We start from the raw sequence: 14,836 nt of genomic DNA, 5'->3' as shown, positions 1-14,836 counted from the left end.
TGAAATTCTTCTGTGTCTTCCAATTCCTTTCGATACAGTGACTCAGTATATTCTTTCCATCTTCTTTTAATACTTCCTGGATCATTTAACATTCACCATATAGATTAAAAAAGTATGGAGACAGAATGCATTCCTGACACATTCCTTTTCACATTTTGAACCATGCAGTGTTTCCCTGCTCTATTCTGAGGACTGCTTCCTGGTTTAAGTATAGGTTTTGCATAAGCACAATCAACAAAGAGAATAATTATGCTTTGAGGTAAATAAGAGCAGGACAGTTCTAAAAGAGTGTTATTAAACATCCCTCCCAGGGAGAAAAGAAATGGTGAAGCAGGAAGACATGATTTTATCTCACAACCAAGAAAGAGACTTCTAAAGATTCAAAAGTAGTAATTTCTACTAGAATTTCAACTACATCTTTTTTTTTTTCAAGAGTTTAACATACTTTATTTATGTTTTAAGGAATTTGTTCATCCAATCTCTTAAATTTATTTATAATACTGTACTGTTTTATTCTTTCAATGTTTATAGAATCCATAGTAGTTATATTTTTCCTGGGATATAATTTAGGTTTTTTTAGTCTTGCTAGAGATTTACTAATTTGAATTTTAACTTTTCTTTAGTTTGAATAAAAGTTACAAATCAATTTTTTATTTAATCATTCATATGCCTTTTATTCTGTAACATTAATTTCATTACCTAAAAATTATGGAAAACATCAATTTGCATGTCATCCTTGTACAGAAGCCATGCTAATCTTCTTTGCATTACTCCAATTTCAGTATATATGATGCTGAAGGAACTAAAGAACAAATTCAAGCCACAAGTTGCAATGCTTAAGGATGCTATGGCAGAATACTGAATGATTCAGGAAGCATTAAAAGAAGATGAAAGGAGTATATAGAGACACTGTGCCAAAAAAATTGGATAACATAGAAGAATTTCAGTTAACAATATACGATCAAGAGGAAATGGTGATGAAGGAAGAAATTCAGGTTGCTCTAAAGGACTTGGTAAAAAAGCCCCATGAATTAATGGAATACCAACTGATATTGATATAGTTCAAGAAACAGATACTGCCCTGGACGTGATCACCAGGTTATGCCAAGAAAACGGAAGACAACTACATGGCCAACTGACTGGAAGAGATACATAGTTATTCTTATTCCAAAAAAAGGTGACCCAAGAGAACGTGGGAATTATCAAACAATATCACTAATATCACACACTAGCAAAATCCTGCTGAAGATCATCCAGAAACGACTGGAACAGTACATTGACAGAGAACTACTAGAAATACAAGCTGGGTTTAGAAGAGGTGTGGCACTAGAAACATTACTGCCAGTGTCAGATGGATACTGGAAGAAAGCAGAGTATCAGAGGAATATGAATCTGTGTTTCAGTGATTATGCAAAGGCAGTTGACTGTGTAGATCACAAAAAATTGTGGCTAATCTTGAGAAAAATGGGAATCTGAGAACATTTGACTGGATTTATGTGAAACCTATACTCACACCAGGACCAGTCCTCAGAACAAAGCAGGGAAATAACGTATGGTTTAAAATGTGAAAAGGAATGCGTCAGAGATGCATCCTGTCTCCATACTTTTCCAATCTATATGCTGAAAACATTATTCGGAAGGCTGGGCTTTCACCACTGGGCTAACTGTCAACACCATGATAGAAGAAGACATTGAGGTTGTTAACAATCACAGCTTTCTTGGTTCTAGAATCAACACTCTTGGCAACAACAGTTATGAAATCAGTTGGGAAAATTTGCTGTCAGGGACCTCTCTAAAGTAATGAAAAGCAACGATGTCAGTCTAGAGACTTAAGTGCACCTAATCCAGATCATGGTCTTCGCAATTACTTGCTGTGCATCAAAGAGCTGAAAAATGACTAAAGATGACAGAAAAGAATCGATGTCTTTGAGTTGTGGTGCTGGAGAAGAGTCTTGAACATACCATGGACTGCCAAGAAAACAAATAGGTCTTGGAGAGAGTGAAATCAAGTTTCTCCTTGGAGGCTAGGATTTTGAAGTTCGGTCTCACATACCCAGATGAGATGGATTGATATAGTAATTGGGGCAGTGGAAATTGGTGTGTTTGAATTAGTGAGACTGGCTCAGGACAGGGCTGGCTTCAGAGGTGCTGTTGCTATGCATTGTAGGCAACTTGTTGACACATACAACATGATGCTGAAGACAGTACTTAATTGTAAGTTGAAAAGAACTGTTGGCTTTGAAAATTTTTCTACTGTTTGTCCAATGCTATTTCATGGTGTTCTGCTTTTATAATTACTATTTCCATCCTTTAACTTTGCTCTTCTCTTTACTGATTTTAAATCTTCTTTTATAATATAAATTTTTAAAGCTATGAATTTTCCTCTAAGCATGCCTTAGCTATATCCACAAATTCTGAGTCATACTCAACCTGATGGCACCTAACAACAAAAAATTTTGATGTTATATTTCATTATCATTCAGTTGAAACCATTTTTTATTTCCCCGGTAATTTCTTCTTTGATTCAGAAAACAAAAAAAATATGCAAACTCACTGCACTGAGTTAGACCTGATTCAAAGCTGATCCTCCAGTGAGTTTTCAGAGAGTATAATTTCATGGGAGAAGACTGCCCATCTTGCTCCTGCAGAGTCATAGGTATAGTTGAACCACCAGAGAGTTTAGTAGTATAGCTTCTTTGGACTATGCCAGTAGAGCTCCCTTCTGATCCAGAAAAGAACTGTTTAACTTCCAAATTTTTAGATATCTTTTTCATTGATCCTCTAGCAAGCATGACTGTAGTATTCTATAAATGTGTACTGGTCAAGTCAGAACCAACCCATAATTGTCCCTCTAGCGGATTTCCAGAGACAGTTAATCCATGGGAGGAAACTGTCTGTCTCCTGCAAAGCAGCTAGTGGATTTGAACCAGCTTTGGATTGCCAATGCAACTCCTTACCACTAGGCAATGAGAGCTTCCTAGTATTTTATAAATTTTAATCAGGTCAAATTGGTTCACAGTGTTTTTCAAATAGTTAATCTATAGCATGTGCGCGCATGCATGTGTGTGTTTAATTAATTATTGAGAAGGTCTGTCAGTTTTTGCTTTGTGCAGTTTGAAGCCTCAATTATATAGTCTATAAAGAAAAAAATAATACTGTGGTACAGTGCCAAAAAACCTCACATGGAATCAGGAATTAAAAAGCCTAAATACTTCTTTGGCATTTTTAATTGACAACTGAAAGGTAGAACTAACTGGATTTTTTTTCAAATGTTGTGTGAACTATCAGGTGCTATACTAGTTGAATCATTAATATCATAAGTGTAATTAGCATTATTCAGGGGAGAAACAATTATGAGATTATTGAAATCAGACCCCAGACCGAAGATAATGTGCCTAAGGTAAAAACTTGGAGGTTCTGGGCATTGCAAAGAAAAGATTCAGGGGAAAATAAAAATCTAAAGATATTTAAGAATAATAACAAGTGATGATATTGAATTAATCTCTAGAGATGTAGGCAAAATTAGGATCTAACCACAAGATAATAGAATGTTTACACTCACCGACCAGAGAAATTTAATTCCATAGCAGAATATACATAAATAAAAAGTGAATCTCCACCTGAATGGGAGAAAGAGTAGATATTAGATAAATCGTCACTTAAAGTTCTGGAAGCTAGGGAAGTCAGGATAGCAGATTTAGGGGCAAGATAAGTTACTGGAAGGAAACTGTATAAGTTCCCAGAATACTGTTACAAGAAAGCCAAAGACAGAGTCATATGCTATCATCTCTTTAAGATACTTTGCCACAGCTATATCCTGGCTTTAATCATACACTTGTCCAACTTTTGATCAGATTTACTGATGATAGTGTTCTAATCTCTTTCTCTGCAGGGCAATGGCCAATATAGTGCTATGTTTCTAGAGCATAATTAGTAAAAAGTAATGAAATAATGTGCTTCTTTGAAAAGGGATGTTCCTCATCAAACTGCCAAGTGTACAAAAGTGTACACTTACATAAAGGCAATTACAGGAACTCTCTCCCAATCAATTTGGGAAAAGGTGACAATAGAATTAGCTTAGTGGCAAGCATGTCCAAGAAACTGAGGATGACTAGTCTTCCAGGTCTCTTCCTATAATAGATTGAGTTAACCCTCCATATCTAGTGAGTTATTTTAATAAGAGAAGTGATTTCTAAAAAATTCAGTCCAGTCATATACCCACCCTCCTCCTTATTCCCACATCCCTCTGTACACCTACATGCTTTCACAGAATTTAGTGAGCGTTGGGGGCTTGTCCTGATTCCTCCGATGTCGAAACCAGCATTGGATTTTTCGGATATCCCAATCCAGTTGCTTTGACAGGCCCTCCAGCCTTTTGTCATCAGGATACTGCAGATGTATGGCCAGAGTCAGGACATTCCTTCTCCCCTTAAGACTTTCATTAAATCACCCTGACTAGCTGACTTGCAAGGAGGCTTTAACCCTATAACCATAGTGCATTAAGTGATGTTATGTTGCCAGGTTTCATTTTAATAATTTTTTTAACAAAAGGTTTTACTTCACTGATTGAGGACCTTTACTGATCAACTATCCACTTCCTTGTCTGATTTTTCTTTCTAGCTCAAACTGAGTAAAAATCAATACTGAAAACCAAAGGTACAAGGATTATCAATCATTCTCAAACAACTAGATGATTATAGAAAATGGAGTAAAGGGGGTAAAAAAATCAAGAAATGTGTTTTGTAAGATGGGGTGGTAGTGGTGGCTACTGTGCCTAAAACTTAAAGGTATGTGAAGTGGACTTATTTATGGATGCTGGCCCAAAGGTATTTCCCTGATGGGAGAAAGTTGTCCTTATGGCTGTTTGAAGTACCCTATTTTATTCTTATCCTTAAAAGTAGTTATTCTCCATCTTCCCCTGCCATATGAAGCAATTCATGCAAATTTTCCTGTTTCCTTGTTAACTTACCTTGGTAACAGATATGAACACCTTTTCAAGAATGGCATTATATCGAGCAGGATAAGGACCAATGTCCTGAATGCCAACATGGAGAGCACAGGGTTTGGCAATAAACCTGCAAGGAAGAAAATTCAAAGGTCAATTTTAAATATAATTTGCTAAGCATGCAGGAAAGACCTTAATTAGGAAAATGAAAGCAGGAAAAAGGGAACATTGGTCTGGAATCCAAAACTTTGTTTCTGCCGTTGACTTACTTGATAACTGACCTGTTTAAGACATGTGGAAACATAAACTCTCTATTTTCTCTGTCTTCTCTGTCACATCTTGAGTTTTATTTAGAATTAGAAAGCTCCAAATCGAAATCTACATCATTATTATCTAAATCAGTTAATAAATGTATGGATATGGTCAAGTTATTCAATCTCTCTGAGCTTTAGTTTTTCCTGTCTATGAGAAAAAAGATATCAGCATCCATGCTACTCAATATATGGTGTGTGGACCAAGAGTACCATTAGCATTTCCTAGAAGCTTATTTGAAATGCAGAATTTTGACTTATGGACTCAGAACTTGCATTTTAACAAGATTTCTGGATGATTCATACAGCTTAAAATGTGAGAAAACACTTGTCTACAGCTGGCAAAATCTTGTTATTGTTAGGTGCTACTGATTCATTTCCAACTCAGTGACTCTATGTATAACAGAAAGAAACAGTGCCCGGTCCTGCCCATCCTCACTGATGTGCTTGAGCCCACTCTTGTCACCACTGGCTCAATCTGATTTGATATATCTTGTCTTTTATTGATCTTCTGCTTTACCAAGCATCATATCTTTTCCTAGGTATTGGCCTCTTCTGATAACATGCTGGAAGTATCAGAGATGATTTCTTTGCTTCTTAGGAACATTCTGGCTATACTTCTTCTAAGACAGATTTATTTTTGTCCTTTTGGCAGTCCATAGTATATTCAATATTTTTTGCCAACACCACAACTGAACAGTTGAAAGTATTCAGTTAGATGATTACACACACACACACACACACACAAGTATGGCAGATACATAACAAAAAGTCATTTTCCTTACTTTAGAAGATCCAGGTCTTATTGGAAAAGTAGATCTAAGAATATTTCCTAAGTACAGATATCCTAGATCATGACTATTTTCCTGCCTAATCAAAGAATTATATAAATATCATGGCACTTTCAGTAGTCCTGACAAAAGAAATCAGGAAGCCAGGCGGGGTGAGAAAATAATTTCCAAGATTTTTTTCCCCTTACAAGCTAAGATTTTACGGAAAATTGATGCTTTTGAAATTGTGGTGTTGGAGAAGAGTACTGAATATCCCATGGACTGCCAAAAGAACAAACAAGTCTGTCTTGGGGCAAGTGCAAACAAAGTGATCCTTAGAGGAAAGAACTGTGAAACTTTGTCTCATATTCATTGGGTATGCTGTCAGGAGGGGCCAGTCCTTGGAACTGGAAAAAGACATGATAGTGGGAAAGGTAGAGGGCCAGAGAACAATGACAACCCTGAATTAGATGTATTGACACAGTGACTGTAACAATGGGCTTGAACATAATGAAGATCATGAAGGTGGTGTAGGACAGGGCAAGGTTCAGATCTGTTGTTTATAGGGTCACTATGAACTGTAGTCAACTTGATGGCACCAAACAACAAGAAGATTTTACGATAGTTATTGATTGTAATTAATTTCTAACTTTTGGATCTTTAAAAGAATTATTCCTTGGTTCTTCATGAAAGATTGCAACTCTTCTTAACTGGAGAATGAAAAAAATGTTTAAAAATTTTTATTTTAATTTTTTTTAAGCACCAGTTTCAAGAAAAGCTCCTTAAGTCAATACCAGTTTTAGCCCTTTCAGCATTTAGCATCTCCTGGAGTCTCATGATGAAAGTATGAATAGGAGGTGTAAGATGGAATGCTCTGACCTATTTCCTTGTTCTGTGTTTGAAACTAGAATTTATTATCTGTAAGGGAGGAACTAAGAATAAGAAATTTTATTTTCTTCCTCTATAAAAACTTTTACTCTTATCACCGCAGTTCCTAAGGGAACATTTATTCAGATGACAAAGTTAGCTAAATTTGTAAACTATTCTCTGCTTCTCTAAAAAGGAATTATATTTGTAGATATTTTACAACCGTACTATTCAAAGGCCATTGTTAGTAGGTAACTTAATTTGCGCCTGCTGTTATGTGCCATCAAGTCAACTACAACTCATAGCAACCCTATGAACAATTGCTCTGAACCTACTCTATCTTGAGCCAATCTCACTGTCTTGACACACCTGCTCCCATTGCCCCAGGCACTGACTGTGTCATTTCATCCCATCCAGGGTCATCCTCTTCTGTGCTGAACCTCCACCCTTCCAAGCATGAGGTCCTCCTGGCAACATGCCCAAGTACATAAGATGGAGCGTCACAATCTTTGTCTCCAAGGAGCAACCTAGTTTCACCCTCTCCAGGACAGACCTGTTTTTTCTCTTGGCAATCCAATACTTTTCTCCAGCACAACTCAAAGGTATGGATTCTGCTTCTGTCATCATAATAGCTCTGTCCTATCCTGAGCTGGTCTCACTGACTCTGACACACCTACCCACATATCCCCAGTTATGGTGTCAATCCATCTCATCCAGTCTTCCTCTCCTGTGCTATCCCTCCCTCCACCCTTCCAAGCAGGATGTCCTGCTCCAAAGGCTGGTCCCTCTTGGCAACATGCCCCAAAGTATGTGAGAAGGAGCTTCAAAATCCTTGCCTCCAAGGAGAAACCTGGTTTTACTCTCTCCTTGACAGACCCGTTTGTTCTCTTACTAGTTCATGGTATGTTCAATACTCTTCAACACCAAAACTCAAAGGCCATGATTCTGCTATCATTTTCACTTCCAGCTCTCTAAAGTATAGCAAGTAAGTGCAAAGACCAGGGCCTGGATCAAGTGTACCTAAGGCTCTAAACTGGCATAACTCTTTAGCACTCTGGAGAGGTCCCTGACAGCAGACTTCCCTAATGCATAGCAAATAATTTACAATTATTAGTACTTTATTCTGTGCATCAATAATGCTTTAACCCCTGACTCCTGTTTAAACTTCTTATGAGCACTTTAAATACCTCTAGTAACCTACTCGTAAGGAGCTGCACTGTCAACTTAAAGGCACAAGATTAAAATCCACCAGCTGCTCTGCAAAAGAAAGATGGGTAGTCTGTTTCCATGCGATGTACTGCCTCTGAAAACCCACTGGAGGGTCTACTATGAGTCTGTTCTAACTTGATGGTACATAACAATAACATGAACACATAATATGTTGTTAGGTGCCACTGAGCTGATTCTGACTCAGAGTGATTCTGTGTACAAAAGAAAACACTGCCTGATCTTGTGCCATCCTCACAATCACGGTTGTGCTTTTAGTCTATGCATTGTGTCAGATAATATACTGCTTCTGATTTAGCAAAGTTCTGCACTCAGTAGTAGGTCAGTAACTGATGAACAACAGTATGGTTGTTGTTATATGACATCAAGTGACCCCATGAACTACAGATCTAAATCCTGCCCTATCCTGTACCATCCTCATCATCTGATATAATCAAGCTCATTGCTATGGTCACCATGTTGAGGGTCTTTTTCTCCTACATGACCCTCTACCTTTGTTGATATTCCTCTCCAAGAACTGGCCCCCCAACAACATGCCCAAAATATGATGTGAAGTTTCATCATCCTTGCCTCCAATGAGCACCTTGGCACCCTAGCTGTACTTTCTCCAAGACAAAGAGTTCTTTCGGAAGTCCAGGGGATATTCAGTACTCTTCTCCAACACCACACTCAAAGGCATCAAGCCTTCTGTCATCCTTATTCATTGTCCAACTTTCAGATGCATAGGAAGTAACTGAAAGGATGGCTTGGATCAGGCACACCTTAGTCGTTAAACTGACATCTTTACTCTTCAGCACTTTGGAGATGTCCTTGATAGCAGATTTTACAAAAGTCACATGTCTTCTGATTTTTTAACTTCTGGTACCAAGCTGGAGGAACTGCTGACCATTTCAATCTTTTCTCCATCTATCATGATATTGCCTATTGGCCCTGTGGTGAGGCTTTTTGTCTTTCTTGATGTTGAGATGTAATCCATATTTAACTTTCTGACCTCCTGCAGCAAATGTTTTAAATTCTCCTCCCTTTCAGCAAAAAAGGTAATATCATTTGTATAACACCAGTTGTAGATGACTCTTTCTCCAATCTGATGCTATGTTCTTCATCAAAAAGTCCAGCTTTTATGGTAAGTGAATTAACTCAGTCCCATAAGGACAAATACTGTATAAGACCATTATTGTAGAAATAGAAAGATAACTAGTAAAACAGGTATGAGGATCCAAGGCAGGGAGGGCAGGGGCAGAGAGATGAGGATAGGCAGGGAGATAATCATAGGGTCACATAGATTGACTGGTAGAGGAGGAGGTGGGTAAAGGAAATAGGAAAGGCCTGGTGTGGAAAACAATGTATAAGAACTTTATAAGCAAACCAGTATAAGTAAGTTGTTTTCTTTTTTTTTTTTAAAAAAGAGACTGTGAAGCGAGCTCTGGTGGCCTACTGGCAGGAAACTGCACTGCAATCCCAGAGGTGCGCTGTTCAAATCCACCAGATGCTCTGCTGAAGGAGGAACAATCGCCTCCTGTACCAGTCAGATCCAATTTGACGGTACACACACACACACACATAAATAAATAAAAATTTAAAAAAAAAAGACTGTGAGAATGGTACAGGAGAGGAAGGATTCAGATCTGCTGTTTAAAGGGTTGCTTTCAGTTGTGCTCTACTTGACTGCACCTAACAACAACAACAATTTTGCATATTTAGAAATCTGACCTCTCCAAAGTACTGAAGAGCAATGGTGTCTCTCTGGAGACTAAGGTGCGTCTGATACAGGCCATGGTCTTTGCAATCACTTGTTATGCATCAGAGAGTTGGACAATGACCAAGGAGGACAGAAGGAGAATTGATGCCTTTGAGCTGTGGCGCTGGAGAAGGTTATTGAGAGTACCATGGACTGCTAAGAAAACAAACAGATTCATCCTGGAAAGGGTTAAACTGGGTGGCTCTTTGGAGGCAAGGATTCTGAGGCTCCGTCTAACATACTCTGGATATGTTGTAAGAAGAGACCGGTCCTTGCAGGAGGACAGACATCATGCTTGGGAGGGTGGAGAGACAGCGCAGGAGGGGAAGGCCCTCTATGAGGTGGACTGACTCAGGGACTGGGGTAATTGGGATGGGAGTGTCAGAGACAGTGTGAATGGCACAAGACAGAGCAGAGTTTAGGGCTGTTGTACATAGGGTCACTATGAGTTGCAAGTGACTTGATAGCACATAACAACAACAACAACAACAACAACAACAACAACAACAACAACAACAATCTAACTTCCAGAAATGGTAGGTTCTATTCCAGACTAGCACAATAAAGCAAATACTGCAACAAAGTGAATCACAATGAAAAAAAAGTTCTGCTTTTTGAATGATTTGCTCAGCAGACTGATACAGCCTTGATGCAGAGCTTTCATTTTAAACTACACTTTTTGTTCCTTTGCTCTGTTTGAACAAGAGTTTCTTTGCTTGTTTTCACTTAAGCACAATTAAGTGTTCTGGGATTGCCATTGTTCTCAATGTTAGCCATAATTTGTTGAATCCCCACAGTCAAATGTCTCTGCACAGTCAATAAAACACAGATACATATCCTTCTTGTAGTCTCTGCTTTCAGCCAAGATCTGACAGCAGCAAAGATATCCAGCATGCTACATGGCCTTTTCTAAATCCAACTTTAATTTCCGGCAGTTCTGTAGATGTACTATTCTAGCCATTTTTAAATAATCTTCAGAAATATTTTGCTTGCATATTATAGTAATGACATTATTTGATATTTCCATCTTCTGTTAGATCACTTTTTTGGGGAATGAAAACAAATATGATCTCTTCCTGTCAGTTGGCCAGGCAGCTGTCTTTTAAATTTCAGCTGAGTGAGCATGTACAGGGCTGCATCCTAATCTTAATCTCAGTTTGGACCAAGGATTATCAGTCTCCAAAAGAATACCTAAGGCAGAAATTCTCTGCTGTTGAGTTGGTGCCATATCAAAGATTAAAAACAAAACAACTCACTGAATCATCTCCCTATCTCCTATCATCCAAATAATTGCTTAAAGATACAAAAGCAGAAAACAGCTTTTCCAATTCCAATAGTCCGTAGGTCAGGCTATTCTTCAGTGTAGTTTTGTGATTAAAGTTGAGGCACTGGAGTCTTATTACCTGAGAGGTCTTAGGAAAGTTACTCACTTATAGAATAGGGATAATAATATCTACCTCACTGGGGGAAATGACATGATGCATGTAAAAGTGCCTTGCCTAGAATCTGATACCTAAGAAACAATAATTAAAAATGGTTTAAAATCAAGAAAGGTATGCACCAAGTCTGTATCTTTTCTCCATATCTATTCAGCTTGTATGCTGAGCAAATCATTTGAGAAGTTGGACTTTATGAAGAAGAAAATGGCATGAGAATTGGAGGAAGATACATTCACAAATATGTTATACAAATGATACAACTTTGCAGAAAGTGAAGATGACTTGAAACACTTGTTGCAGATGATCAAAGACTACAGCCTTCAATCTGGGTTACATCTCAACATAAAGAAAAAAATCCTCAGCACTGGACCAATAGGCAACATCATGATAGATGGAGAAATACCGTCAATGATTTCCTTTTACTTGGATCCACAATCAACAGCCATGGTGTTGCATTGGGAAGTCTGCTGTAAAGCACCTCTCCAAAGTTTTTTCTTTTTTTCTTTAATTATTAAATTTTATTAGTTTTAATGAACATTTACAGGGATTTTGGGTTTTCATTCCTTCATTGCTGCACCATTCTCTCTACCCTCCTCCCCAGTTTGTTCTTCTTCCCCGCCATCCGAATGTCTGTTTTAATTGTCCAATTGCCACAGTGCTTGTCAAAGTCAGTTCTGATTAATCTCCTTTGTCGGTGTGTCCTTTGCCATTCCCTATCACTCTCCTCCCTGAGAGACTTCACCCTGATTCATAAGGAAAAGGGGATGGCATATTCTCTTAGCTACTTCCTGCTGAAAAGGGACGCTGTGGGTTTCAGGGTGAAGATCTTCTCTCACTACTCTAAAGGGCCCCTTTGGCAGTAGGAAACACATAGACTATTATGGAGATTGATTTTGGAATTTAGATGCACTCTTATTGATTGTGCTTGGCCGTACATGTTCATATCCTTGAAGATGTATCATGGGGGTGTTGCAACCTAGAAGACACAAATTTGACTAACAAGTTATAAGTACATGAGTCAAAAATTATGGAAAAGTAAAAGAAAGGATTCTTTCATTGTTTTACAAACCCTCCCCCAGGTCCCCTCTACCATGTAGCCCTTGCTCTAGACTCCTGTGATGACAGAAGTACCTAGTCATATATCTCTTTTAAACAGTTTTCTCCCTCCTCTGTTTCAGTGCAGTATACATTATTGAACCCATCTTACTCAGTCTCTCCCCAACCCCAAGGACAGTCCCATTCTACAACAGTGGCATCATGTAATATTTGTCCTTTTGTGACTGGGATATTTCACTCAGCATAATGTTCTCCAGAGTCAACCATTTTGAATAATATTGCATGAGTTCCTTGTTTTTTAATGCAGCATAGTATTCCATTGTGCGAATATACCACAGCTTCTCTAGCCATTCGTTTGTTGATGGGCACTTAGGTTGTTTCCAACTCCTTGCTATTGTGAACAAAGCTGCAATAAACATGGGTGTGCATATATCTGCTTGGATGTCAGCTATGGTCTCTTCAGGGTATAGTCCCAGTAGTGGAATTGCTGGGTCAAATGGTATCTCTATTTGCAACTTTTTGAGAAAGTGCCATACTGCTTTCCACAGAGGTTGCACCATTTTACACTCCCACCAACAGTGAATCAGGGTTCCAGTTTCTCCACAATCTCGCCAGCATTTGTTGCTTGATGTTCTGTTAAATTTTGCTATTTTGACTGGGGTGAGATGATATCTCATAGTTGTTTTAATTTGCATCTCTCTTAGGGCTAGGGATTTTGAGCATTTCTTCATGTGCTTGTTAGCCATCTGAATGTCATCTTCGGTGAAGTGCCTGTTCATATCCTGTGCCCATTTTTCTATTGGATTCTTTACCTTTATCTTGTTGTGGTGCTCAAGTATTTCATAAATTCTGGATATAAGTCCCTTATCTGATATGTTATTACCGAATACTTTTTCCCAGTCAGTGGCTTCCCTTTTTACCCTACTGGAGAAGTTTTTGGATGTGCATAGGGATTTGAGTCTTAGAAGATCCCATTCATCTATGTTACTCTCCAAAGTTTTAAAAGAGCAAGGATGTCAGTTTAGTCAAATTCACCTGGTCCAAGACATGATATTTTTAGTTTCTTCCTATACATCTGAAAGTTGATAATGAATAAAAAGGACAGATAAATCAATGTCTTTGAATTGTGATACTGGCAAGAGTATTAAATATACTATGGGCTGCCAAAAGAACAAACAAATCTATCTTGAAGGAAGTGCAAACAAAATGCTCCTCAGAGACAATGATGGAGAAACTTCATCTCACTTTCTGTGGGCATATTTTTAGGAGGAATAAGTCCTTGGAAAGAGACACCATGCTGGGAAAGGTAGAGGTTCAGTGAAAGAGGGGAAGATCTTCAACAAGGTGGACTGACACAGTGACCTCAATGAGCTTGCGTATGACAGAGATCATGAGGATGCTCCAGGAGAGGGCAAAGTTCCTATCTGTTGTTTATAGAGTTGCTGTAAGTTGTAGCTGACTTGATGGGATCTATTAACATTATTTTCTCTCGGGGAAGTGCAGGCAGTGCACACATTCAAGGCAAGTGTGGTGATTTCTCACATACTATGGGCATGTTATCAGAGAGGTCAGTCTGTGGAGAAGTTGTTCATATTGCAAAAGGACAGAGCCAATGAAGGTTTCGATCTGCTGTACACAGGGCTCCTATAAAATGAAGCTGACTCTTTAACAATAACATTATTATTTTCACTAGAAACACTGTCTGATTATGATTAGTCCTTGGTTCTACTGGCAGGTGAGAAGAATAAGAAATCTTTCAGCCAATAGGGGTGTGGGTCTGTATCCCACTTACCTTTGTAAAGTCAAGATCATTCCTTTTAACTGAGCATTGAAGTGGACATAAGTCTAGAGTTGTTATTAACTCACATCCCACCTCAATTAGTTCACAGTTCAGTGAAAGACATAAAGCCAAAAGCATCCGATCAAACTCCAGTTATACAGACTCTGAGAGCATTTATTTTACAAATAATTAATTGAGCACATATTTGATGCTTTATATTTCCCAAGCAAAACCAAGCATGTGATTTGAAATACTTTTTTCTAATTTGTGATAAAATTTCAGTATATAGATGTAGTTATATATGTTATGAATTATCTTAATGAAAAAAAGAGAATTATTTAAAATGAGAGCATTAAAAAAGTTCAGGCTTAATCACATATTTATTTTCTTTCAACCGTCATTTGGTAAAATAGGTTATTTAGGGTGGCAAAACTTCAGATAAGGAGTCTACCATTCCTTATTTCTGCAAGATCAGCACTTTTCAAAATTTGGTCTGGAGACTCCTGAGGGTCTAAGACTCTTTTCAAGTCTGCAAAATCTAAACTGTTTTCACAAAATTTTTATTACCATAATTATTTTTTTCTCATTAGTATATAGAATTTTCCATATTACATGAGATATCTTAAGAATGTAAATGCATTATGCTGAGTGAAATGCCCCAGTCACAAAGGGACAAATATTGCATGGTGCCACTGTTGTAGAA

General features: G+C 38.0%; 1 protein-coding gene across 1 annotated transcript in view; it reads right to left on the bottom strand.

The window, feature by feature from the left end:
* CERS5 (ceramide synthase 5) overlaps positions 1–14,836 on the bottom strand; it is a 65,976-nt gene that overhangs the window by 9,799 nt on the left and 41,341 nt on the right. Inside the window, exons 2-4 of the mRNA XM_006900241.1 lie at positions 4,970–5,075; positions 4,259–4,389; positions 3,563–3,620 (exon numbers count right to left, since the gene is read on the bottom strand). Of these exons, the coding sequence (XP_006900303.1) occupies positions 3,563–3,620; positions 4,259–4,389; positions 4,970–5,075 (295 nt within the window). The remainder of the gene's footprint in view (positions 1–3,562; positions 3,621–4,258; positions 4,390–4,969; positions 5,076–14,836) is intronic.

Source organism: Elephantulus edwardii, unplaced genomic scaffold, assembly GCF_000299155.1.
Source record: "Elephantulus edwardii isolate Elephantulus edwardi_28Jun2011 unplaced genomic scaffold, EleEdw1.0 scaffold00278, whole genome shotgun sequence".
Taxonomy (NCBI): Eukaryota; Metazoa; Chordata; class Mammalia; order Macroscelidea; family Macroscelididae; genus Elephantulus; species Elephantulus edwardii.
The sequence above is the reverse complement of the archived record's forward strand: the minus strand, read 5'-3'. Positions and strand labels throughout refer to the sequence as shown.